Genomic DNA, 26296 nt, shown 5'->3' on the forward strand with positions numbered 1-26296 from the left:
ACACCTGCGTGCGCGCACAAATAAACACACACTGTATTGAGGCCTCCACACCTCCACCTTTCAAGGGTCCTGAAGCCGGGTTTGCTATGCGGTGGAAAAGGCTACACAGCCAAAGCTCGGGTGCGAACGTCCTCACTAAAATCAATCAATTAGCCCGAACAGGGGAGAGCAGTTAAACGAAACAACCATCGGTTAAAGGGTGTTCTCGCGCTGATTTACAGCCTTCGGAGGGACGGGCCGCGCCTCCTGGCCCGAAAGAGAGACGCGGGCCTCGGTCCCCACGAACAGCTGCAGCGCCCGCGGCGACAGCGCTCCCATTGGGCGACACGGCCAGGCCACGCCTCATTACCAGCCGGGCCTCTATCAACACGCCGTGTTTGTTTTGTGTTTTTCCCCCCCATAAAATGTCCGTAATGGTCCCCGCGCAGACGAGCGATGAAAGGCGCACGTTGCACAATGAGAAATTGGCTCCTTATTTTTCTCCCCTCGACGTTTTAATTGAGTTCGCATTTCGACCCGGAATTCGCCGTCGTTGGGGGGAGGGCCACGGCTGGGTGGTTGATGCGGGGTGGTGGTGGAGGGGGGGGTATGTGCAGGCGACCCGGAGGAGAAGCAGCGGGTTTCGGCGGGAGCACGGGGGAAGAGCGCCCGAGAGGTTACTCCGCTACTCCAGCCGGTGCGGAAATGGCCTCATTTAGCCCGCAGTACCTCTGTGGAAAATGTCCATGTTTCACTGGGACAATAGAAGAGGAATTTGGAGGGGGGGGGAGGGGGAGTTACCAATGCCAGATTCTGTGCACTTAGCCCCTCCCATATTCGGGGTACACTGGGACAGAAGTAGCAGGCTCCCCCTCCCCAAGTAATCTCTTTTCATCCTGCCCGAAATGACAACCCTGAATTTTACTGCTTGCGCCGTCAACACGTAGTGGATTATAACATTAGTTAAACCGTTTAGACAGGGTACGCTTTCCATTAACCCCCGCCTGCCCAAATATCACCATAAAGAAGAGACGCCCAGCTTACGACTGTCTACCCCTGCACCCCCCCCCCTCCCCCCCCTCCCCCTTTCATATCAGCTTATGAATGTAGCATTATATTCATGTGCAAAATAAATATGATACAGCGCTGCACTGACACTGTAAACCTGGCCCAGAGAAAGTCAATATGTAGCTTGCATTACAATAACGCTATTGTCGCGGCCCTGGAGCATATTAAAACTGCAACAAAGCAAAGCGGTCGATGTCTTTCACAGGGGATCACATAGCAACATATGCGCGTATTGTACTACAGTGTACTGTACCGAGAGGTCATGCGGGTACAGGGCTCGTCGAAGAGTTCAAGACGGCAGCAATCATTTATAATCCGTGCGGTTAGATATCCGGTCCCGAAGCCCAACGCGGCCCTCTGTCCAGCGGGTTTGTTTTGGGTTTAATGAGCGTTCCGGTAACGCGCTCCACTCCAGGCGACACACTGCCTCCAGCGGGCCGGCCTCCCCGCCCCGTGACCGCGTTTCGCCCCCTCGCGACCCACCGAAACAGAGGCTTACAAGCACCCCAATGCCCCCACAACCCCCTTCCCAAAACTACCACCCCCCACCCCCCCCCCCACCCCCCCGAAAAGCCAATTTGAAAAACATTCATGGTCATATTTTTTTGGACATTTTATTTTTAAACCCTGTGGTTTTGAGAGGCTGGCGGACCAGCACACTGGACCCTGTTCATGCGTTTCAGACCTCAGGGGTTTTTTAACGACCGCGTTTGGACCCAGTTCTGTGCTCGACACTGTTTTTTTTCTCTTTCGTATTAAGGGAAGGGTTTGGACTTTTTAAGACGTTACCTTCAGCCAGATTACAGCGAGATTAAGACCCCCGTCCTGCTCACGGACAGCACCGCCGTTATCTCTCTCTAAAGCAATCTCTGGCGGAAAACAGCGGAGGAACAACTGATCGAGTGGAAAGATCGTGTCGCGGGGAAGGGCTGGCGTCCAATCAGAACCGCCCGTCCCTGAAAACAGAGAAGTCCTTGAGTGATAACGGTAGCTAAACAAGCTTCTTCTCCGTCCCCGTTAAATGCTCCAAACAGAAATAGATTCTTGTTTTTGCATCTGTTTTCGGGCTTCACCCACCCCTAATGGGATACACACTGAAATGATGAAACGTCTCACTTGAAAAGGACCCGCCAACACCCGTGGCTGAGGTGAACCACTAACGCCCTCTCTGCAACATGAACTGGCCCGGTGGGTGTGTGGGTGATTTTCTAATATTTTCATTTATGTTTTATAGGTCTTGGATAAACCTTGTGAGCTAATATTAAATACTAATAAAGAGCAGATCAGGATGCCCTCCAGTTTTCATATCCGTATTTCAACTTCACATAATAAATAATACACGTGACGTCTTTATAGGGAATACCTTTTTTTTTTTTTCTGGAATCATATTCAAACAGACTGGCGTTCAATAAGAAGGTAATGGAATTCAGTGTTTCCAGCAGGAACTTACAGCGGCCATCTTGGAACCATAGAAGTCACTGCAATGCTCTAATGACACGTCCTCTTGCCAGGTGGCCATACATCAATCAAGCACTAGGTGTGGAGGCCCATTTCCATCTGTCACATTGCTGAGCTGTGTGTATGTGTGTGTGTGTGTGTGTGTGTGTGTGTACGTGTACTGTCCGTGTATGTGTGTCTATACTGTCCTTGTGTGTGTGTGCACGAGTGTGTGTCTATACTGTCCATGTGTGCGTCTTTACTGTGTGTGTGTGTATGTGTGTGTGTGCTCACGTCTCTCTCTCTTGATCCCTGCTGAATCAGGTCACAGTGGCTCTCTGGGGCTTTTGCAGCAAGGTGTAGCTAACAGGCTTTTCAGTGGCAGGGTTCCGCCCGTCAGTCACATGACCACGACCTGCTCAAGAGAGCAGTCGTGCCCAAATGCTGGAGTGGAGGCACCAAAAACGGCAGAAACAAGAAACTAGCGGTTACACCAAAACCAAAGAGAAAGGCACATGCTACACTCAGAATTAAAAGCAGTCCGCCCGAGCGCGTATGTGTTTGTGTGTGTCTGAGCCCGTGCCTCTCCTGGAGCCGGTCCAGAAGGTCCGGTGGTTTTGGAGAGTGGACACGACGTGGGGGAGCGGGCCCGGCTAAAGCGGGCCCCGGGACCGCCCCGTATCTCTCAAACAGCTGAAGTGGCCCCACTTACCGTCCATTAATAGGCACACTTACGGGGTATCTGAATCTGAATGTCTCTCCTTGTTGAAAATATTCCCTTCTAGAACCTTAAAGAACAGGATGTGCGGTGAGGTCCATGCCACTGGCAGTGGTGCTATAACCATGTTACGCATTAGAGGGAGAAAAACCCCACTGACCTCTACGTGACCCGCGTTCTGTCGTTACCCTTCATGACACGCTGCACTGAATGCCGTAAATTTAATCAAATCTTTCAGGAGGCGATTCTCCTCCCCACGCAGATACCGTTCGGCAGCTTGTTTTTGATCCGAACTGTAAAATTCAATTAAATTTCCTTGCATATTTGCATATCTTCTTTAACAAACGGCACATGTTCTGAATCTCGATGCAATCTATTTTCCACCCCGATCGAGATCTTGTTAGATATTAACTTTGTAATTACCATGCTGCCAGTCACCCTGAACAAGTACAGCTGCTAAGTGACATCATCATCAAATGATATACGACAAACCAATCGTGCGGGGAAAACTCAAAACCTTACGGGGTTTTTGCACTTATTTTCCAAGCGCATAAAAAAACCCAGGCCAAGACCATTCACGAGAAAAACAGAACGGCCAATGTGAACGAGCATACGAGTAACGACACTATTAACGCCCGGACTCTGACAGGAAGCACTGTACTACCCACCGGCTTCATTGGCAGGAAGAGAATAACCCTCTTGACCTTCAACAGCTGAGTCAATTTCTCACAATGGGCAACCGGCAGAGCGAGGAAGCCCGGTAGCACTGCTGCAGCGCTAACGCTAACGCTAACGCTAATGCTAACGGAAACGCTAACGCTAACGCTAAGGCTAACGCTAATGCTAACGGAAACGCTAATGCTAAGGCTAACGCTAACACCTTCTCGCTGCGGCGCGAGCTGTCCGTGAAGGCGGAACGTTCCGGGCTCAGGGCGTCGGGGGGCGGACGGGCGGGGCTCTTACTTCATCTCCAGCACCTCCTCCAGGTGCTTGCGTCGCTCGGCCCGCAGCGTGGTCAGGTGCGCCTCCTTCTCCGCCAGCGACTGCTGGGTGGACGACAGCTTGGCCTTCATGGACTCCAGCTCCTGCTTCACCTTCTCCATGGCCGCCAGCAGCTCCTCCATCTGCCAGCAGGCACGCGAGCACACAAACACACACACACACACACACACACACACACACACACACACACACACCGCCGCACGCACGGACGGACACGGAGACGGAGACGGAGACACGGGCGGAGCGAAAGACACGGACACGGACGGACACGGACAGAGGGCGAGCGAGAAAGAGAGAGAGAGAGAAAGAGAGAGAGCGAGAGAGAGAGAGAGAGAGAGAGAGAGACGGACACTCGGACAAAGCCGGGAGATACGGACGAGGAACACGTCATCCACACCATGTGGAGTGAGAGAGGGAGAGAAGAAGAGAAAGGGAGGGAGAGAAGAGAGAGGGAGACAGAGAAGAAGAGAGAGAGGGAGAGAGAGGAACAGAGAGAGAGAGCAGAAAAGGACGACAGGCATGAACAGAGCCATTAACAGACATTAACAGAGTGAGACATGGGGTATCGTGTGCCAGACGCACGCACGCACACACGTCCGCACGAACACGCACACATGTCCACACACACACACACGCAAACACAAACAGACAGGGAGAGAGAGGGAGAGATCCAGGGATTAGAGACACGCTTAGATACAGCTTCACAGAGAGGTCTGAACTGTATAGCCACAAACGCCGCAGAACCTGGGAACAGCGGAGGTCAAGGAGGAGAGGCCTGCAAATAATCCAGAGTTTAGACAGTAACACACACATCCTCACACAGCACCAGTCACATGCATCCTTACACAGTATCAAATACATATTCTTACATAATATTAATCACGCGTTGCCTTACACAGTATCAATCAGACATATCCTTACACAGCATTAATGACATGAAACCTCACACAGTATCAATGACAGGAAGCCATACGGTGCGTCAATCACATGAAACCGTACACGGTATCACACGAAGCCTTCAGTACGGAGGCCTCGCAGTTTTATGTGGGATCTTGCGAACTGTATACGGAACGTATATCGTACGGTAAAACCCAAACGTCCGCTTAAAAAAGCAGAACGTCAGCCTCGACTTCAGCTTCAGCCCGTTTCTGAGCAAAGTCAAACGGCGAGAAACGACGCTGTCTCGCACAATTTGCGTAACCTTCCTTGACGTCCCCCACACACTGATTGCAATCAGCGTAGCGGAATCGGGACACAGTAAAATAAGTAAATCAGAAATAAAGGGCAGGATTATGCTCGGCGGAAGGGGTTAACGGGCGCGCAAGTATGCGCTTCCTTCGGGGGGGGGGGGGGGGGGCGAAAGCGCTGCGGTTTACACCCCGGCGCAGTTCGGACGCTCTCAGCTTGCAGGAAGAGGTCCGGCCCCGAGGCTCCGGTCCCGTAGCCAGCCCCCCCCCCCCTCTCCCGTGGCTCGTATGTCATCCTCATAAACCTGGCCCTTCTGAGCGGGGCTCAGCCCGACACCTCAGGCATCTCGATGCGAGGGCAGCCTTCCAGCGGCCCGGATCGCCTTTCGCGCGCATACCGCTCCAGCCGTTCTCGGTGAAATAACACCCATTTCGGCTCTAATCACGTTTCCTGCTCCCCCCCCCCCCCTCCCCCCTCCCCCCTCCCCTCTTCTCCTCCCCCTGACCGATGTGTTTTTGGCTGAACCGCTAAAAAGCTGCCATCGTTCTCATGTCGCTTGTGGTCGGAGCGCACGGACAGGGGATCTTTTCACGGCGCGGGGTTGCCCGGCGGAGCCGGTCACGTGACCCGGACGCACCTGACATTCAGCGCGGAGGTTTTGAGCGAAAGCGCTCGACGGCGCCCTCTGCTGGTTACACCCCCCTGCAGCATCTGGGAATGCGCTCACCGCCGCGCCAACCTGCGCTCATAATTCACCGGCCTAATGTACTGCGCTCCTTCCAATTTTTCAGCGGTATGTTGTACACAGCGAAACACGACACGGCAAATTTATGGCTATCTGTTTTCCTGCCTCTCTCCTCAATCCGTTCGCCAAGTTTAATTCCTCTTGCTCTCTCCGCGAAGCCAATAGGCTGGAACAACACCCACTCGCGAAGAGTGGCCTTGAGATGTCTTTTTGAATTTCTTTCCGCCGTTTCAAATGATCTCAAGCGGACGCGCAGTCACACAGTCCTTCACTCAGCCTTGGCACGGCTTTGCAATTTCACTTTCTGTCCTGAGCAAAACTACACAAATCTGAAGAGCCAAGAGCATCCACCGGAGCTTAATGTAGACCATCCTTCCTTCCTCATTAAGAAAGAACTGACCCTCAGGTAGGACTGCCCACACCCGATTGAAAGGCGGAGAGAAAGAGAAAGGGAACTTCTGGCCTCAGAAGGTCCAGGGGATGATGGATGTTGGTGTTTTTTTTTTTTTGGAGGGCTGTGTTTCAGCGCCGAACAGCTGGAGGTTCACGTCCTGCTGGGTTCCCCACCATGAAGAGCCAATGGGGAGGCTACGCTATCGAGGAGGTACCGGGGTTCACGAACACGAGCCCCAGGGGACAGGGCGACAGACCCCACACAGGACCCACGCAGGACCCAGGAGGACCCAGGAGGACCCAGGAGGACCCAGGAGGACCCAGGAGGACGGGTGACAAGCGGGCAGCGCTGGTGACGCTATAGCGTGCTGGGGGAGGGGCGGTGCCGAAACGGGGGGCGCGGGAGCCGGTGCTAAAAACAGAAACGGAGCGGAAGTGACAGCCCGGGACACAGAGCTCCCCCGTGGGACCGCATTATGCAGAGAAGCCCTTGGAACACCCTTGCCTTCTGGATGACAAACGCCTCCCTGCAGTACCCTGCTGTCGCACTGCCGTGAAGCTGAGAGCTGGACTCAGAGCCGCTCTACACCACAGCACAGGAAACACTGAGGACCGCTCTACTCTACACTACACTACACTGAACACACACTCACACACACACACACACACTGAGGACCGCTCTACACCACAGCACAGGAAACACTGAGGACCGCTCTACTCTACACTACACTACACTGAACACACACTCACACACACACTCACACACACTGAGGACCGCTCTACACTACACTACACTGAACACACACACACACACACTGAGGACCGCTCTACACCACAGCACAGGGAACACACTGAGGACCGCTCTATACTACACAAAACACACACTCACTCACACACTGAGGACCGCTCTACACCACAGGGAACACACTGACACACTGAGGACCGCTCTACTCTATACTACACTACACTACACTAAACACACACACAGACACACACACACTCACTCACCCAGTCACACACTGAGGACCGCTCTACACCACAGGGAACACACTGAGGACCGTTCTACACTACACCACACACACACACACACACACACACTGAGGACCGCTCTACACCACAGCATAGGAAACACACTGACACACTGAGAACCGCTCTACACCCCACACACACACACACACACACACACACACACACACACACACACACACACACAGAGGACCGCTCTACATCATGACAGAACCTTCCCCTATGACCTTCAACCCCCAAGTCCCTCCCCCAATGAGCCCCATGCGAAACCCTCCCACAGTGAGAAGCACAGGCCCGTCACCCGCGCCCTGCCTCAGTAACGCCAAACGGGCTGGACTCCCTCGGCAGGGCAGGGACGACCTTGCTGCTGACATTGACGCCAGCCAAACCTCCCCCCCCCCTCCCTCTCCCTCTCCCTCTGCCTCTCCCCTCAGCACTTCTCCGGCGCGTTATATTTAAGTACGGGATTAGAAGAGCACTAAACAGGCATGCGAACCCCACTTACCGGCGCGGGCCTGGCGGAGAGCTGGCGAGAGCGTGAGTGCGGGTGCGAGTTCCCCGAGATACTACATAATCCCCGCGTGGAGCCCACGGTTATTAAGAGGATCAGCTCGATATCATTAGCCCCCGGGGCTCGGTGCAGAGGGGGGGGCTGGGGCGCGTGACGCATGGCCGGCGGAGGGGCACCAAACCCCAGGCGGAGCGGCTCTCTGTGTCCCCCGTCCCCCGCCCGCCCCGTTAGCCTGGGCGGGACGGCCGCTTCTTCACCTGCTCTGAGCCTTATCACTCACTGTCCCCCCGTCACATTCATTATCCACACACACACACACACACACACACATTCATACACACACACACACACACACACACACACACACACACACACACACACACTTCTCTCTCTTTCGCTCTCACAGACACTCACACAGACACAAACACTTACTCGTGTTCTCTCTGAGAGATTCAGACAGACGTGACGCATGCACAGACACACGGAAACACTCAAATACACACACACACACAAGCTCACGCGGACACACACAGACACGGGGCTCTGAATCGAATTGCAACTCTAGAACACAAATCCTGCAGTCCTTTGCTCACAGTGGGAAAACATTCCTTTCCAACACCTAAAGCACAGTATGGGCAATTTAACAGCAGTAAGCCTCCCTTTAACTCTCTATTTTACATAAAGCTCAAGTCCAACGGCTCTTAGAGCAGTCACATTCACCACACCTAAAAGACCTGCAAGACAAACGGCTTACTACCGTGGTGTATATAAGCTCTGCAGTATCAGAGCTCTGAGGTATAGAGGTTCTATAGCGCTGTGGTGTAGCGGATCTACCTCAGCACTGGGGTGCAGCGGATCTACCTCAGCACTGTGGTGCAGAGGATCTACCTCAGCACTGTGGTGCAGAGGATCTACGTGAGCACTGTGGTGCAGAGGATCTACGTGAGCACTGTGGTGCAGAGGATCTACCTCAGCACTGTGGTGCAGAGGATCTACGTGAGCACTGTGGTGTATATTACCTCTGCAGTATCAGAGCACCGGGGGCATGTGGTGATGGGATGTGGTGTAGAATATCTATCTAAGCCCCGTGGTGTAGAGGATTGTGTCGAGTACAGTACAGTCAGCAGTGGATGGTGTGGGGTAGAGAGCACTGGAGAGTACAGTCAGCAGTGGATGGTGTGGGGTAGAGAGCACTGGAGAGTACAGTCAGCAGTGGATGGTGTGGGGTAGAGAGCACTGGAGAGTACAGTCAGCAGTGGATGGTGTGGGGTAGAGAGCACTGTGGAGAGTACAGTAAGCAGTGGATGGTGTGGGGTAGAGAGCTCTGTGGAGAATACAGTAAGCACTGTAGTTGTGGGGTAGAGAGGTCAGTGGAGAGTACAGTAAGCAGTGGATGGTGTGGGGTAGAGAGGTCAGTGGAGAATACAGTAAGCAGTGGATGGTGTGGGGTAGAGAGCACTGTGGAGAGTACAGTAAGCAGTGGATGGTGTGGGGTAGAGAGGTCAGTGGAGAGTACAGTAAACAGTGTAGGTGTGGGGTAGAGAGGTCAGTGGAGAGTACAGTAAGCAGTGGATGGTGTGGGGTAGAGAGCACTGTGGAGAATACAGTAAGCAGTGGATGGTGTGGGGTAGAGAGCACTGTGGAGAGTACAGTAAGCAGTGGATGGTGTGGGGTAGAGAGGTCAGTGGAGAGTACAGTAAGCAGTGTAGGTGTGGGGTAGAGAGGTCAGTGGAGAATACCGTAAGCAGTGGATGGTGTGGGGTAGAGAGCACTGTGGAGAATACAGTAAGCAGTGGATGGTGTGGGGTAGAGAGGTCAGTGGAGAGTACAGTATGCAGTGGATGGTGTGGGGTAGAGAGCTCAGTGGAGAGTACAGTAAGCAGTGGATGGTGTGGGGTAGAGAGCTCAGTGGAGAATACCGTAAGCAGTGGATGGTGTGGGGTAGAGAGGTCAGTGGAGAGTACAGTAAGCAGTGGATGGTGTGGGGTAGAGAGCTCAGTGGAGAATACCGTAAGCAGTGGATGGTGTGGGGTAGAGAGGTCAGTGGAGAGTACAGTCAGCAGTGGGTGGTAGGTGTGGGGTAGAGAGGTCAGTGGAGAGTACAGTAAGCAGTGGATGGTGTGGGGTAGAGAGCTCAGTGGAGAATACCGTAAGCAGTGGATGGTGTGGGGTAGAGAGGTCAGTGGAGAGTACAGTCAGCAGTGGGTGGTGTGGGGTAGAGAGGTCAGTGGAGAGTACAGTAAGCAGTGGGTGGTAGGTGTGGGGCAGAGAGCTCTGCGGGACACTAATCAGCTCCGTATGCAGGGACTGCAGGGAGCTGGTGTGACCGCCTGAGCCCAAGGGGGGAGATCACATCACCAGCACACTGATCCGGGATGACTAAAGCCGGCCTGAACGGAGCTCATTTGAGCATCGGCGGTGGGTGGTGGGTGCGGGCGGGGGTGGGGGTGGGGGGGGGTGACGCCGTGTGGTCTTCCTGTAAACGGCCTCAGGTTCCTGCAGGCTGACTGGAAGAGGACCGGGGACCCGGTACGGAGGCTTTACAAAGTCGGGAATCGCTCATTAAGACGGGGCTGAGTCTGTTAAAACGTCTGTCTGGGGTGGCAGGCCAACCGCTGATTCATCCCGGGCCTGAGAGTCTGTCGAGAAACAGATGGCGTGTGACATCACCGGCGCAAGCACAGACCCTGGGACGATGTTAAGCGTACGTGAGCGTGCAGTACCCCGGGGGTACGCACCTCGCCCCCTTCAGGAACGCGCTCCCACGAGTCACTTCTTCAGCCTGGAGGTGCTTACCCGGAGAACGCGCACGGTTCAGGTGGAAAAGTCCCCCCAAAACCGGCTCCCGTAATCAGTGCAAAAATCACCCTTTAATATAAATGCTCCTAACGGAGTCCTGAAGAGCAGCTCTATGTTTTACAACAGCAGACCATTTTGAAGTTGTGATGTGAGTTGAGGTCCACATTCAGGTAAGAAAAAAAAAAAGCTCAGATACTGTTCACGGCATCAAATTAGCTGACCGGTATCAGAAAATGGTTACACACAATGGACGAAAAAAAAAAAAAGTATCAGGCACTTAAGTGGACGACCGTCTGATGATGCTCCATGAGACGAGGGGGCCTGACGGTCAGTTGCCCTGCCCTGTTGCCCTGCCCTTTGATCGCTTGCTCTGTGTGGAAAAACCCGACCCCTAAACCAGGGAGGAGAAGCAGAGAGCTGGATGGCAGAGCAGAGAGGCTGTATGAGAAACAGGGAGAAAAGACGCAACGCAAACAAGGAGAGGAGGAAAAAAAAAAGTTTAATCTGTGCTGCAGACACTTGCCTCCTTGTGCTGTTTAAGCAGGAACAGAAAGAGAGATAGGAAATGGTAAGCACACTCATATCGTAAAAAGACCCACAACGACCACCAAAAAACACACACAAAGAAATAAAATAATAATAATTGTCCGAAATGGCAGTTTAAAGAAAGGATGTTCCAGATGGAATGAACGGGGACGAGAACCAAACATAACTACCGCAAGGAGAATGTTTGCCCAAAGGATGTTTGGGGTGAAACTAGAACAAAAAGACGAGCCCTTTCGCTCTCCAGATAAAACACTGGAGCGGGAAAGCGGTGCGCGGCGCATCCGTAGCGGCGGCTAAATGGCATAAACACACGGCGGGAACGCAGCGGAGCATTCTGGGAGCTGCGGAGCCCCTTCCAGTGCTAAAAACGCGATGAGGAGCGGACTCTGGGTCACGGGGAGGCCCGGCTCATACCTCCTTCTCTCCCGACCGTCTCCGAGTTTTAATCGCCTCCTCAGGAGAACTCGAGAGGTTCCCCCCCGGACCCCCGCTTGTTCACACAGAGGCCTGACGGACCCCCGGTTTAACGCAACGGCACACACGCCGTTTTCTGCTTTCTGCTTCTTTCCGTTTTCTGAGGTGGGAAGCGCAACTGCCAAAACATAGCCGCCTCCTTCGAAACTTCTGCGAGAACGGGAACGTTTCGGAGCCAATCTCAACAAGGCGTGCTCCGGTTTGCTTTGCGTTTTGGGTGCCGGAGCCTTCAGCGATATCATTTACTTTGGAGCGCATTAACATCTTTTATGCCTCTGTTTTACTATTCAATCCAGACAGTTATTGATGAGGTCTCAAATACACACTCTGGAGAAAGAGCAGCAGCAATAAGAGCTGTTATTTCCGCCTCACTAGTTTCCACGGTGGGAGCACCTTTTGGGCCTACAGGCCTCCAACACTACAATGGCCGTGAGGGCTGTGTGTCATATGTTTTGGAGATTCAACTCCACTGCTTTAAAAAACCCCCCAAAAAAACAAGGGGGGTTTAAGTGATGGGATGCAGCTAAACTAATATTCGCAAGTTAATCTCTTAGGACTGTGAAAAACGAATTTCAGTGGTGACAGGAAAGCCTCTGATACAAAGGCTAGGAAACATATATCCATCAGCGCGGGAGCAGAATATTCTGGAACCTGCACTGTCACCAGCTCGGCGGAAAGAAACAGCAACACACGCTCTCGACTCCCGTTCCTGTCACCAGATTCATTCCTCAATTTCCCTGCTCGCTTGTTTGCTCCGTCTCACTCTGCTGTAACATCCAGCTATGACCAGCTTGAAATACCAGCTAACTGTTTCAAAACCTAGCATGAGCTGGTCAATCCATGTTGAGTATGGAGCTGGTCTCAACTGGTCAACCACCTACCAGCTGTTTCAAAACCTAGCTTGAGCTGGTCAACCCATGTTGAGTATGGAGCTGGTCTCAACTGGTCAACCACCGACCAGCTGTTTCAAAACCTAGCTTGAGCTGGTCAACCCATGTTGAGTATGGAGCTGGTCTCAACTGGTCAACCGCCTACCAGCTGTTTCAAAACCTAGCTTGATCTGGTCAACCCATGTTGAGTATGGAGCTGGTCTCAACTGGTCAACCACCGACCAGCTGTTTCAAAACCTAGCTTGAGCTGGTCAACCCATGTTGAGTATGGAGCTGGTCTCAACTGGTCAACCGCCTACCAGCTGTTCCAAAACCTAGCTTGAGCTGGTCAACCCATGTTGAGTATGGAGCTGGTCTCAACCGGTCAACCACCGACCAGCTGTTTCAAAACCTAGCTTTAGCTGGTCAACCCACGTTGAGTATGGAGCTGGTCTCAACTGGTCAACCGCCTACCAGCTGTTTCAAAACCTAGCTTGAGCTGGTCAACCCATGTTGAGTATGGAGCTGGTCTCAACTGGTCAACCACCTACCAGCTGTTTCAAAACCTAGCTTTTTCACCATAGTTGGGAGGGCAAGAAGGGCTGCGAATGAGCCTAGCTGCTGAAAATCTGCCATTCAGGGCACGTCTCCCGGCAGCGTACTCACAGACGGAAGAGTTTTCAAAGTTTCGGGGGGTGAAGCCCGATGGGAGGTGGGCCCAGGTGAGAAGCTGCCTGGATCAGGCAGTCAGGACACCTTTAAGGTTAGCGTTCCCCACCGGAGGAGCCTCCACCAGGACTCATTCGGCAGCAGAACAATGAGCCAGCCGGCCCCCCTGAGAACGGCTCGGCATCCTTCAGGCTCCGCACGTCTTCCCGACATGAAAATCAGTCGGAATTATTTTTTATTTTATTTTAAAGAATGGAAACACAAAAAAGAAATAAAATGAAAAGCCATGGTAAGTATGATGCAATGACATGCACACCCCCCAGGAATGGAAGACGACGGGGAAAAAAAAACGATGATGAAAACCCACGGAAAATAATGTATTCTGGCTCGGGAAATCAGGCTCAATCAAAAATAATCATCACAAAACCAATGACGAGGATTAATCATTTCATACCTTGAACCACTTAAAGCCCGCGTGGTTGGAGTCATGCAGTGGTTCATGTAAGTGCTTCAGACAGGCAGTGAGTAGCGGAGAGGTGACAGAGAAGAAATAGAGAAGAGAAAAATTATATAAAATCCAAAATCAAAACAGACAAAGAAAAAAAAACAAAAAACAGACGAAAGCAGAAAGAAAGAGAAGACTGAAGCAATTCCTCGAATAAAGCAGGCAAACGAAAAAACTGGAAGCAGAGAGACCAGGGGCAAGGCCGGGTGGGGTTGGAAACGAACGTGGGGGCGGGTTGCCCCGGAGACGTCATGACAACAGAGGAGGAGGAGGAGGAGGACTACGAAGAGTATGGCGTGAGGAGAGTGCGGAAAAAAGGTTGTGGAAGGTTCAGGACGGGACGAGACCGGACGGGACACGGGGCCCCCCTCCTGTCCGTCAAACCCAGGGGAGGCTTTCTTTGGTTCGGTGCCTGGGGGAATGTTATAAAACATGTCATTTCGCGAGTGAATCATGTCTGGGGCTGGACGTGTGTTTTCATGCGGTCTTGGACAAACGTTTTGACTGGACCCGGGTGAGCGTCTGGGTCATATCTGCGCGAACCGCCCAAAATTCGCTTCACGCTATCCTCGTGTCTGGATGCGTGGAGTCACAGCCCGGCTCTCCTTACCTTACCGTACGCAAAGTGGAAATGGAAATATCTGGTTCGCCTTTTAATGCGCCGGCTCGCTACAGGGGCACACAATGCGGTATTCATGGGATAATCCTCTAGGAGAACGCCGCCAATGCACCCCGACCAGAACAAAAGCGTTTGTTCTGCTGGCTTCTAACAGGACCTCTGCTTTGAAAGTTTTTGACGGTCGAGCCGTGGCCAGGACCTCGAGTGGAACAAAGGGAGAGACCGCAGAGAGGCCTGAGAGTATTGGTCTGGGCAGGTGTGGTGAGGGGAGAATACCGCTGGCACCGCACTGACAGAGGGAGGCGCTGTTGGCGTCGGCTCTCAACCCTGGGAGGGTGTGTGCGTGTGTGTGTGTGCGTGTGCGTGTGTGTGTGTCTGTGTGTGTGTGAGTATGAGTGAGTGTGTAGGTGTGTGTGTGTGTGTGTGTGCGAGTATGAATGTGTATGAATGTGTGTGTATGCGTATGTATGTGACTATGAATGTGTGCATATGTATGTGAGCATGAATGTGTGTGTGTGCATATGTATGAGAGTATGAATGTGTGTGTGTGCGTATGTATGTGAGTATGAATGTGTGTGTGTGTGTGCGTGTGTGTGTGTGTGTGTGTGTGTGTGTGCGCGTGTGAGTATGAGTGAGTGTGCATGTGTGTGTGTGTGTGTCTGTGTGTCTGTGCGTGTGTGAGTATGAGTGTGTGTGTGTGTGTGTGTGTGTGTGTGTGTGTGTGCGTGTCTGTGTGTGTGTGTGTCTGTGCGTGTGTGAGTATGAGTGAGTGTGTAGGTGTGTGTGTGCGTGTGTGTGTGTGTGTGCGAGTATGAATGTGTATGAATGTGTGTGTATGCGTATGTATGTGACTATGAATGTGTGCGTATGTATGTGAGCATGAATGAGTGTGTGCATATGTATGAGAGTATGAATGTGTGTGTGTGCGTATGTATGTGAGTATGAATGTGTGTGTGTGTGTGTGTGTGTGTGTGTGTATGTGTGTGCGTGTGTGTGTGTGTGTGCGCGCGTATGTATGTGAGTATGAATGTGTGTGTGTGTGCGTGTGTGTGCGTGCGCGTATGAATGAGTGTGCGAGTATGAATGTGTGTATGTGTGTGTGCGCGTATGTATGTGAGTATGAATGTGTGTCTGTGTGTGCGTGTGCGTGCGTGCGTGTGAGTGTTCGTGCGCACACGGGCGGGGGAGAGAGGGGGCAACAGAGGGACACACAGATGGGCGCAGTGGACCGCGTGTCCAGACTCGACAGACCACATCAGACGCGCAGAGCGCGGGCCAGCGCGGCGCTGTGTGTGCTTAAGCTCCAGGCGCACGGCGGGCCCCGGGGCCGGTGGGGCTCAGGGGCCGGTGGGGCTGAGGGCCCGCTGCCTCACGCCGTTACGCGGCTACGCACTGACACACGGCCATTTGCACAGAGATGGAAATTAGTCTGGATTGTGTGTGATTGTGTGTGTGTGTGGGGGTGGGGGGGGTGGGACTACGACACACAATGCCGTTGATGAGGGGGGGGGGGAGAGGGAAGGGGGGGAACAAAAAAGGGGGGCAATTAGGGCAAATTGCAAGCAGATGAGCGGATGAAAGCGGGCGGTGGAGTGGCGATGGCAGCTGCAGTGTGGGAATGATTAGCGCGCGCCGCGGCCCTCGTGCTAGCGGGCCCTCGTGCTAGCGGGCCCTCGTCAGGAGCGACACGCCCGGAGCGCAGCGCTATCCGCCGGGCACGGCGTCCACGACGCACCCATACCGCTACAACAAACCCGACCGGCTCTTTTCATCAACTGAAATTCCACCATCGCTTGTTCTAGGACCTCAAGAAGTTCCTGGTTAAAAGCGGTTGCCTGGTGCCTTTGTCGTAGATACAAAGAGGGCATGTTTTGCCAGTATTAGGGGGGGGGAGGAGAAATGCTTGAAAGAAAAGCTGTTCATGTGCTCTTCGTCCACTTTCAACAGGTTTGGCTGCCTGGCCTCTTCTTCTGGGATCGGCCCACCATATTTTGCGATGTCACTCAGTGTCACTCATTATTACGGCCATTTCCTGCCGGGCTGATTTAAGCCGAGACCTGGCTGGGGTTCCTACAGGTCCACCTCATTAAGAGGGAACAGGGCCGTGTTAAAAAATGACCTTGGTCCAGGACGAGTCCGTTTCCTCTGAGCCCAAACGTCCACCTCAAGGCTTAGTGGCACCGTCGGCTTGAACAGGCCCTCCAAATAATGATGCCTCGGAGGACCCCAAAGGAGGTCACTCCAGCCCAAAATGAGTCCGGGTCCCAGACAGACAGACAGGCCCAGACGGCGACCCGTTTGTGTACACGTGGCCAGACCGGTGCAGAGGTTCTGGAGAAGCACGACCGAAGTCCAACAAACACCAGGCCCTCGACGCGTACAAACTAATCACTCAAGTCAACTATTAAAGGAGTTTTATTTGGATTTAGACGCACAGGAACAAGGGCTTCCAAGGGCCTGGCCGGCGTGAGAACAGACGCGTCCAAAGTGAACGGTCCGGAAACTTCTGAACTTCATCTTTATTTATTTCATCAGCTCCTATGAAAAAAAAGATTTAATTTGAGGGAATTATTTGGATTTTGATGCTATCTGAACTCCTGGCTCTCGCAGATGCAGCTGTGCTATGTTAATAATCCCTGGTGATGCATTACCGACACACAAGTCTTCGCGGAATTGCACCGCACAGCACACCGGGGGCTTTTTTCCCCCCCCTTTTTAAAAAACAGCGGCGATTTCTCAAATTCGCATTTTAGAAATAAAATGGAAAAACCCAGTTGTTTTATGGGCCGGTATCTATTTATCTTGCGTAATGAAGACTGACTGGAGACACAAACGCGGGGCGAGCTCACGCCAGGCGAACGAGCTCCAGAGCTCCGAGTTGGCATGGCGATGCGCGCTGGCGGGGCCCCCGGGCCGGCGTGACGGGCGTGCCTTTTTTCCGAGCGTCACCGCGTGCGAACAGCCCTCCGACTTCGGTCTCAATTAGGCCCGTGAGCCCGGCCCAAACCCGAGCAGCCCGCAGATGTAAACCGTCCCGTGTATTTCAGTAAAAACCTGTCAGCTGCCATTTTTTTCGGGGCTGGAGAAGTTTGAAGCGAACCGTCCCGCCCGCCGTGTGTATTCTGAGCCTCCGTGGTTACGGCGGGGGGAGGAGGGCCGCGTCGCGGGTCCCTCCGAGCGGCAAAAACAAACCTTCATTCGGGGCTCCGTGAGGGCTCCTCAAAGGGCCGAATGTCTGAACACAAAGGGGCCCTCAAATAGGCTCCCCATTGTGTTCTTTTACCATTTGTCATTACAGTTACAGTTTTCTACAAGCAATCATGAACGTAATTTCGGCTGCACAGAAAGCAGAAACAGAACCAATGAGTCACGGCTTAATCAGTTCCTCACGTCGAGCTCAGTAAGTACAGTTGGGTGACCGGGCGGTGTAAATGCGGTTCTGAGTGAGATGTTTGCGTTCGAAAGGACTTTGCAGTCGGTCCTGCCCGTGTTCCTCTCTGCAGAGTGAGCAGAGCGGTCCTATTCTCCAGCGAGGGGGCCTGGAGGGGGCCTGGAGGGGGCCTGGAGGGGGGAGGGGGCCTGATGTCGGAGGTGAAGGAGCACGTCGGCGGAGGGGGAGGAGGGGAGGACGGACAGGGCGACAGACGGACGTGGCGGGCGGGGCCCGGGGCCCGGGGCCCGGGGCGAGGCGCTCACCTGTTTCTCGGCGTGCGTGCGGGCGGCCTCCTCCTGGGCCAGGACCATCTCCCGCTCGGCCGTGATCTGCACGCTCTCCCGCAGCGCCTCCTCCAGCTCCTCGATGCGGTCGTCCTTCTGCCGCAGGGAATCCTGGGAAGGGGAGAAGCATGGAGGCGGGAGGCGTGAGCGCGGGCAACACGGAACACTCTGGCGACGTTGCGGAAATGCGGTGACTGAATGAAACGTTCCAACAACGTTGGTTCGTTGGGAGGACGGGTGCCTGAAAGCCCCCAGAAATCAGCTTTCATTTCACGTTCCGTTAAAACCGTCGACCTCGAACATGGAAACGGACGACAGCGTCGGGGAACGACATGACGAACAGGCTGAAAACATCAAACGAAAAGCGAATGAGCCCGCAGCCCGGAATGTTGGCGGCGTTTAGTCGTTTATTCAGAACACATGCTGCGTTTAGACACCGTGTTCAGAACTTAACACTCATCCAGACTACCGCTGAATGTCATCCACAGCCGGGCAACAGCGGTGCAGGAGGGGGGGGGCATCAGATACAGCCCTACCATAACCGCCTACACACACAGCCAAACCGCCAGTTCCACACCCGTGAATCAGCCGCTGCACTCCCACGGTCTGGCTTGACGCTCAAGTCACTCCAGAACCAGATCACGCGGCACTTTCCAGAACCCCGAGTGACAACGGAACGGAGCCGGATCCTCTCCCACGGCGGATCGTTGCGTTTCTACATGCCCCGCGGTGCAAGCTCAGCTTTCGTTTTAATTTTCATCTCCTCATTACCGCGGTAAACGAGCACGCGGCCCACGGTGAGAGGTTGCCGGGGGCAGAAACATTTGCAGAGAGGAAAAAAAAAACGAAAAAAAAAAACGGAAAAACAAAACACAAACCGTAAACATGAATAAATCATTATTTTTCGGAAAACCGATAGGTGTTTAGAATCAAACGAGCTGACGGTTCTGCAGCACTGGGCACCGTTGCCACAGAAACACGCTCGCCCCTAAGCTCCCCTGTCGGGCCCAAAGAGGGGCATTTTCATTTTCATTTTTATTTTTTATTTAACCTTCATTTATACAGGGTAGGTTGACTGAGCACACGTTTACAGCATTTACAGCAACACCCTGTTAAATTAAACAAAGGAATATGTGGGCGCCAACATTTTTACAACTGGATATCTTGATTGACATCGATCTTTTCGGGGGACGGTGACCTCACGATTCGGGCGGGGCCAGAGTGCAGCAAAAAAAAAAAAAGTTTGATCTTTGGTACAATTACCCTTTAAAACCTTTCAAACGTCTAACAGCAGGCATGCCTTTAGACACCACCAAGCACTGCGGCCTGGCCATCTCCCTCACACGCACACGCACACGCACACGCACACGCACACACATTCATGTTCTCGCCCTTTACAAAAGCCTGACACTCTCGACAGCAGGCGTTGCTCTGGGTAGCCACAACAGAGCAACAAGTCAGACTGAAGCTTGCTTCAACCATTAACCATCTCGCCAAATCCAGCACCGAGGGACAAATCGGACCACATGAAACACCCTTCAGCCTCTGCTCGTCTTCCTCAGGAACGCCACGCCACCGGATTCCCACTTTTTCCCCATTTCAGGAACGTCTGCGAGGAGCACAGAGAAACCAATCGCATCTGTCCCGAATAAAGCAGCATATTTCTGCCACTGATTACGGGAAGTTTGGGGCAGGCAGAGGTGAAGGGTGAAGCGGACAGTATGGCTTGCGGTGAAAAAAATAAAAAATAAAAAGCTCAATTTTGTTACTGCGTTTTTCCCTCCCTCTCTCCCTCTGATTCATCCGTCGCCTCCTCGTAGCTGCGCTTTCTCTACGCAGACCACAATCACTTTGGCTTGATTTAAAGCGACAGTAATCCTCTCTGTTTGGCCGATAGCTCATTACGACGATGCCTTGTGCGCCAAAACCACGCGGGCGATAGAAAGGGACACCTCGATGAGGGGGGCGAGGGGGGGGGGTCCTAATCAAAGCCAGTTGCTCAGTGAAGTGGAGAGGCAGGGCTGCTGGGGTGGGGGGGCGGAGGGGCACTGACCACTTCAAGCTCTGGGGCTCAATTAAGAGATGGGTATGTGAGTGCCTGTAAAAATCTCCCACAGCTCACATGCACTGGAAGTCCTCTCGCTGTGGATCCCCCATTGCTTTTGTTTGGCCTTTTTGTGTGTCCAGGGAGCAGAACATGCATTACCATACCCCATAAACACACCGACATCTACATCCCACAAATCAATCACTTTCTTTTTGAGGTGAGGGGGGAGTGGGTAAGGGTAGGCATGTGGAGTATACATATGTGTGTGTGTGTGTGTGTATATACAGGCTGTGTGTGTGTGTGTGTGTGTGTGTGTATATATACATGCTGTGTGTGTGTGTGTGTGCGTGTGTATGCAGGCTGTGTGTGTGTTTATGTGTGTGTGTGTGTATGCAGGCTGTGTGTGTGTTTATGTGTGTGTGGGGATATGGAGGCTGTGTGTGTGTGTTTGTGTGTGTGTGTGTGTGTATGCAGGCTGTGTGTATGTGCGTGTATGCAGGCTGTGTGTATGTGCGCGCGTGTGTGTGTGTGTGCGAGGGCTTGCGTGTATGCAGGCTTTATGTGTGTGCGTGTATGCAGGCTGTGTGTATGTGCATGTATATGCAGGCTGTGTGTGTGTTTCTGTGCATGTGTATATGCAGGCCGTGTGCTTGTGTGTGTGCATGTGTGTGTGTGTGCATACTGTGTGTATGTGCATGTATATGCAGGCTGTGTGTGTGTGTGTGTGTGTGCATACTGTGTGTATGTGCATGTATATGCAGGCTGTGTGTGTGTGTGTGTGTGTGTGTGTGTGCATACTGTGTGTATGTGCACGTGTGTGTGCTAATTAAGGGCGTGTCTGGTACAGAAGATAAAGGAGGTCCTAGCAGTGTTCCCATTAGCATTACTGCAGTCTACACAAACAGAGCCGTGTGCCTCGCGCTGGGAGTGCAGGTGGCACACATAATCCTGTGGAGTGAACATGCTGAACACTCATCTGTACAGATGAGCTCACAGCAGTTACTGCCATGGGCGTGTGGCCAGTGACATGAAGAGGGGAAAGGCCCGTATTCCCACAATCTGCCAATTATTCACTTTCCCCCTCTCAACCGACACTGATTTTCAGCGCTTTTAATTCCCACTGGAAAACACGTCTTTTTATTTTACTTTTGCGCTTTATGACGAAATTGCAAACAAATTCACAGTAACCAACAGGTTGTGATTGACAGGCTATTCAACTGTTTGATTAATTAACTGATATCCAAAACAGACAGATCCTGTCAGAGCTTCCGCCCCCCCTCCCACCAGTCTCCGCTGAGGTGGTGACTCTTCAGGGCAATGTAGACCCGGTTTCCATAGAGACACAGTGGAGCAGTGGATAACCTTCAACCGCAACCCAAAATAAACGCCCAATTCTGGAAAGATGTGAGCACACCCTACAGAATGAAGGGAGAACCCCTTTTACCTCCTCTCCCTCCTCAACCTCCTCAACCTCCTCTACCTCCTCTACCTCCTCTACCTCCTCTACCTCCTCTACCTCCTCTACCTCCTCAACCTTCTCTCCCTCCTCAACCTCCTCAACCTCCTCAACCTTCTCTACCTCCTCTACCTCCTCTACCTCCTCAACCTTCTCTCCCTCCTCTACCTCCTCTACCTCCTCAACCTCCTCAACCTTCTCTCCCTCCTCTACCTCCTCTACCTCCTCAACCTCCTCAACCTCCTCAACCTCCTCAACCTCCTCAACTTCCTCAACCTCCTCAACCTCCTCTCCCCCCTCTACCTCCTCTCCCCCCTCTACCTCCTCTACCTCCTCTACCTCCTCTACCTCCTCTACCTCCTCTACCTCCTCAACCTTCTCTACCGGCTACATACCCACGGTCTTCACTGCGCAGGGATGTGCAAACGAGCATCTCCACAGAAGCAAGGTCCAGGGTTTCTGCGTGGTTTGCGTGTTCTCCTCGGCCTCCGTGCACGTGAGCTCAGTCACCCTCTCCCGTATGCATAAAGGTTAAACACAAAACAAACGTACGGCCAGACAGTAAAGTCTCTAAACCCAGTGGCATGTGAGGCCAGCGCTCTTCTCCACTCCCCGACCGCACAGATGTCCCTCAGAAGTTTCCACGCCTGCGTTCCTTATGGCAGGAAAACAAAGGGAAAACTATTTACGAGAAACAAAAAAAACGGAAACCCAAACAGCGGGAGCGCGACGCGCCAGCTGGGACGCGCATCAAACGCAGGCGAGCGAACGCAAGCCGGCTCGCCGCGGGGCGAGGGTCGGGAGCGGACATCCGGTGGGAGCATGCGGATGCGATTCCCGCTCCCTGTGATCCGGAATCCCCTGATCTGGTTCCCATTCCCGCCCCTCTCATCTGCCGCATGAGACGCCTCGGCCCCGCCTCGGATTCCCGTCCTCTGACGGGAGGGGAATGAAACCGACGCCGGCCAGTCGCCCTCAAAGCCTCTTTCGAGAAGACACGAAACGGAATGAAATGAAAGGAAATCAATACTGGTCTCAGACAACAAACAAACCCCGTGAAAGCGTGGCGCGCCTTTACAGGCTGAATAAAGGGCGGTGAACGGGCGGCGCTTGGGGACAGATCGGCCATGTTTCTGTTCCCCCCCCCGAGGAGGACGTGGGCTGAAAGGCAGCTGAAAGGCAGCTGAAAGGCAGCGTTTTCGCCGCGCCAAACGCGCCCGCGTTAGCCAATCCATTTCCTCTGTCAAAAATGCGGGCTGAGGGGGGGGGGGGGGGGGGGGGTGGACGTTAAACACACACACGACGGCGAAAAAGTTTTCATTTCAAGTCAAGCCCGTTGCTATGTCTTCGAGAGCGCGCCCGAGAGCGGAGTGTTGGACCCGGAGGCATTGGGTAACTGCAAATGAACACGGCGAGCGGTGTTTGCTTTACTCCGACCTGACCCTCATTACACACCGCCCCGGCCACCCAGCTGAAACACAACGTCCCCGCAACGCCGCTGGAACGTCTTCTCAGTGTTATAATATCGCCACAACACTGCGAGGACATCTTGTGTTAGCTGGGCGTCTCTCCGTACCAGAATGCAGAAGACCGCACTGTCAAGGCGCTTCGCACTGCTAGATGTTGTTACAGCGCATGGCCATTAGCGCTGATGGTCCCTCTGAAATGAATCACCTGACCTGGCAGTATTTCCCCCCCCCCATCCAGAGCACACGCCACTCTGCTGAAGTCCTTATAATGGATTCATCTTCAAGATTAATACAGTGTTAATGACCTCAGAGACTTTTCCCCGTTATTGCACCGGGCCCCGTCATAAAGACACTCTTGTCAATACCACTTTACCTCCAACGTCCTTTGAGGGATGAAATCATAACTCTTCCCTCTACCTCGCGCTCTTCAGCCGCGTCCATCTTCCAGGTGGATTTGAAGGGGGGGGGGGGGGGGGGATCACATCAAAGCAGATAAACGCCTCCCCCGTGCTGACTAGGGAAGGTTTCGGGAGGAGGAGGGAAGAGGGCGGGGGGCTTGATTCTGTTAGCGCAGTATTATCATCAAAGGGGATCTGCTCCGCAGCTCCGACCTGAACAATGAACACCGCGCGATTCAGCCGGTCTCAAAACACCCCACGGGCAAGAGAGAGCAGGGAGAGGAGAGAGGCAGGAGGAGGGGGGGAGCAGAATGTGAGAAATAGATATCAGATGGCCAAAGTCAGAGCGCAAGGCTCAGGAATCACACGCGGCCACACGGCAAAATGGCCGCCCCGTTGCAAATTCCGGGAAGGAGCCTTCACCTACACCTTCGTGGCAGTGCCTAGAGCTGCACGCCATAGGTCGCCTACGGCTCCGACTTAATCCTCATTGGCCAACAGGCACCTTTAGCTCCACCCACACCATCACCACAGGTTACTGGCCAGACCGAGCACTGTGTAGCTTGGAGTTCTGCTCAGGCATATTGACGGAGGCCTCATTGCTTTCTGCCTTCAAAGCGGTGTTGGGCAAGTGACCCGTCAAAAACACATTCAAACCCTCATTATATATTCATTCATTCATTCATTCATTCATTACATTACATTATTGGCATTTGGCAGACGCTCTTATCCAGAGCGACGTACAGTTGATTAGACTAAGCAGGAGACAATCCTCCCCTGGAGCAATGCAGGGTTAAGGGCCTTGCTCAAGGGCCCAACGGCTGTGCGGATCTTATTGTGGCTACACCGGGATTCGAACCACTGACCTTGCATGTCCCAGTCCTTTACCTTAACCACTACGCTACAGGCAGCCCCATTCATTCTCACAGATACATACAGTCGATTAGACTAGACTGTAGATGAGACACATGCAGTTGATTAGACTAAGAGGGAGACAATCCTCCCGTGGAGCAATGCAGGATTAAGGGCCTTGTGGATCTACAACGGGGATTGAACCACTGACCTTGCGGGTCCCCGGCCCAGCTACAGGCCGCCAAATGCACATACACGAACGCACACGTGACGTGATTTTAATCCTGACTCACTAGAGCTGTGCAGGAGGGGATAGCACAGAGATACTTTACAGACCTCTTCCAAAGACGCATATTTTTCCAATGCCCAGTATAAGCCCCTAATCTAAACCATGACACAGCAGACGAAACCCAGCCCGAAACATTCCTGTCGGTTCTATGTAACATTTACCAGCATCTGCATGTTAGCGCAACATCCGGAATGAAGCCATTACGCTGAGCCAACCGCCGCAGGCTAATGGACAGCGGATGATCTGGCACCGTCCTTCTCGGTGGGTACTGAGAACGGCATCCGCGAAGCAGAAGAAAGGAAAAGAGGAAAAGAGGAAGGAGTCTCTTCTCTTCCCCGGAGGAGGACGGGCCCGGCATGCCCGCCGTAAAAGCGGCAGGCACCTCGAGAGCAATAAAAGGCTTCCGTTCAGCGTTTTATATCGCCATTAAAAAGCGGCCGTAAAAAAAAAAGAAAAAAGCGCATAAATCGGCCCCCGGGGCGCGGGGGCTTCATTAAGCCGAGCGCGTCTCCATCACCTGTCAGCGCCCGGCGTGTGGGGGGGGCCCCTCGCGGCCCTCGGAGGGGGGGGGGGGGGGCGTCCTACCGACGGCGGGCGGGCACGCGGGTACACCTCCTCACATCTGGGCCGCGGACGGCGGGGCCGCGGATCCACAACAAAGCGGAGGCGTGGGGTCGGTGCCTGGAGGCGCCGCGTCGCCGCGGTTACGCGCGCGCGGGAACGGGCACCGCCCCTCAGACACCTGCGGCTCGTGAAACGTCAAACGGGCCGCCGGCGGACGGCGAGGGCGAGCCGCACCGCGGTCCAAACGTCTCTATTCACACCTATTTACACAGCGGAACACATTCAGAGTGGAGAATAATTCAGAGTAGTAATTCAGCTGGGCCAGCGCCGGGCACGCGGGAGAGATGGGGAGACCGGGCACCAGCGGAGAGACCGCCCGGTAAACGCACGGGCGGCTGAAACCGACGCTGTAAAAACAGGTATTTACTGCCCTGTTTTACTGTCCTGGCTTTTTCCACAGGCTCCATTCCTCTTTCCGCTCTCCCCCGCTCCCTCCATCCATCCATCTCTCCCTCCGTCCTTCCCTGCAGCCGCTCAAAAGCGCTGATTTCATCAATCTGTCGATATTCAATCTGCCCGGAGTCGTAGGGGGCCGGGGGGGGGGTGGCGGTGCTGGTGGAGGGGATTACGATTCACTCCACACGTGCAAATATCGGATGTCTGGAGAGCGCCGAGGCCAACGGAAAATGTCACTCAACTTAGAGAAATGTGGAAGTACATAAACTCTGCAGTCCCCTGTAATGCTATGGGGGGGGGGGGGGGGGAGCTTTTATGGACAGCCATCACTCAGGGTCAAAACATCATGGGGAAAATAGTCTTTTCAGAGGCAAGAGAGCCTGGGGAAAGATGCTCAACTACACACTACCTGCAATGCATGTCACAGACAGCCTTGCCTGGCCTATGAAACAGCCATGTCTATGAAATCCATTTCATAACTTTTCATTAATCTGTTAATC

General features: G+C 53.4%; 1 protein-coding gene across 1 annotated transcript in view; it reads right to left on the reverse strand.

Annotated features, from left to right (window-relative positions):
• LOC133135762 (ELKS/Rab6-interacting/CAST family member 1-like) overlaps nucleotides 1-26296 on the reverse strand; it is a 236321-nt gene that overhangs the window by 94997 nt on the left and 115028 nt on the right. The window contains 2 exon segments of the mRNA XM_061253024.1: nucleotides 4166-4326; nucleotides 18245-18376. Of these exon segments, the coding sequence (XP_061109008.1) occupies nucleotides 4166-4326; nucleotides 18245-18376 (293 nt within the window).

This window comes from Conger conger, chromosome 8, assembly GCF_963514075.1.
Source record: "Conger conger chromosome 8, fConCon1.1, whole genome shotgun sequence".
In the NCBI taxonomy this organism is placed as follows: Eukaryota; Metazoa; Chordata; class Actinopteri; order Anguilliformes; family Congridae; genus Conger; species Conger conger.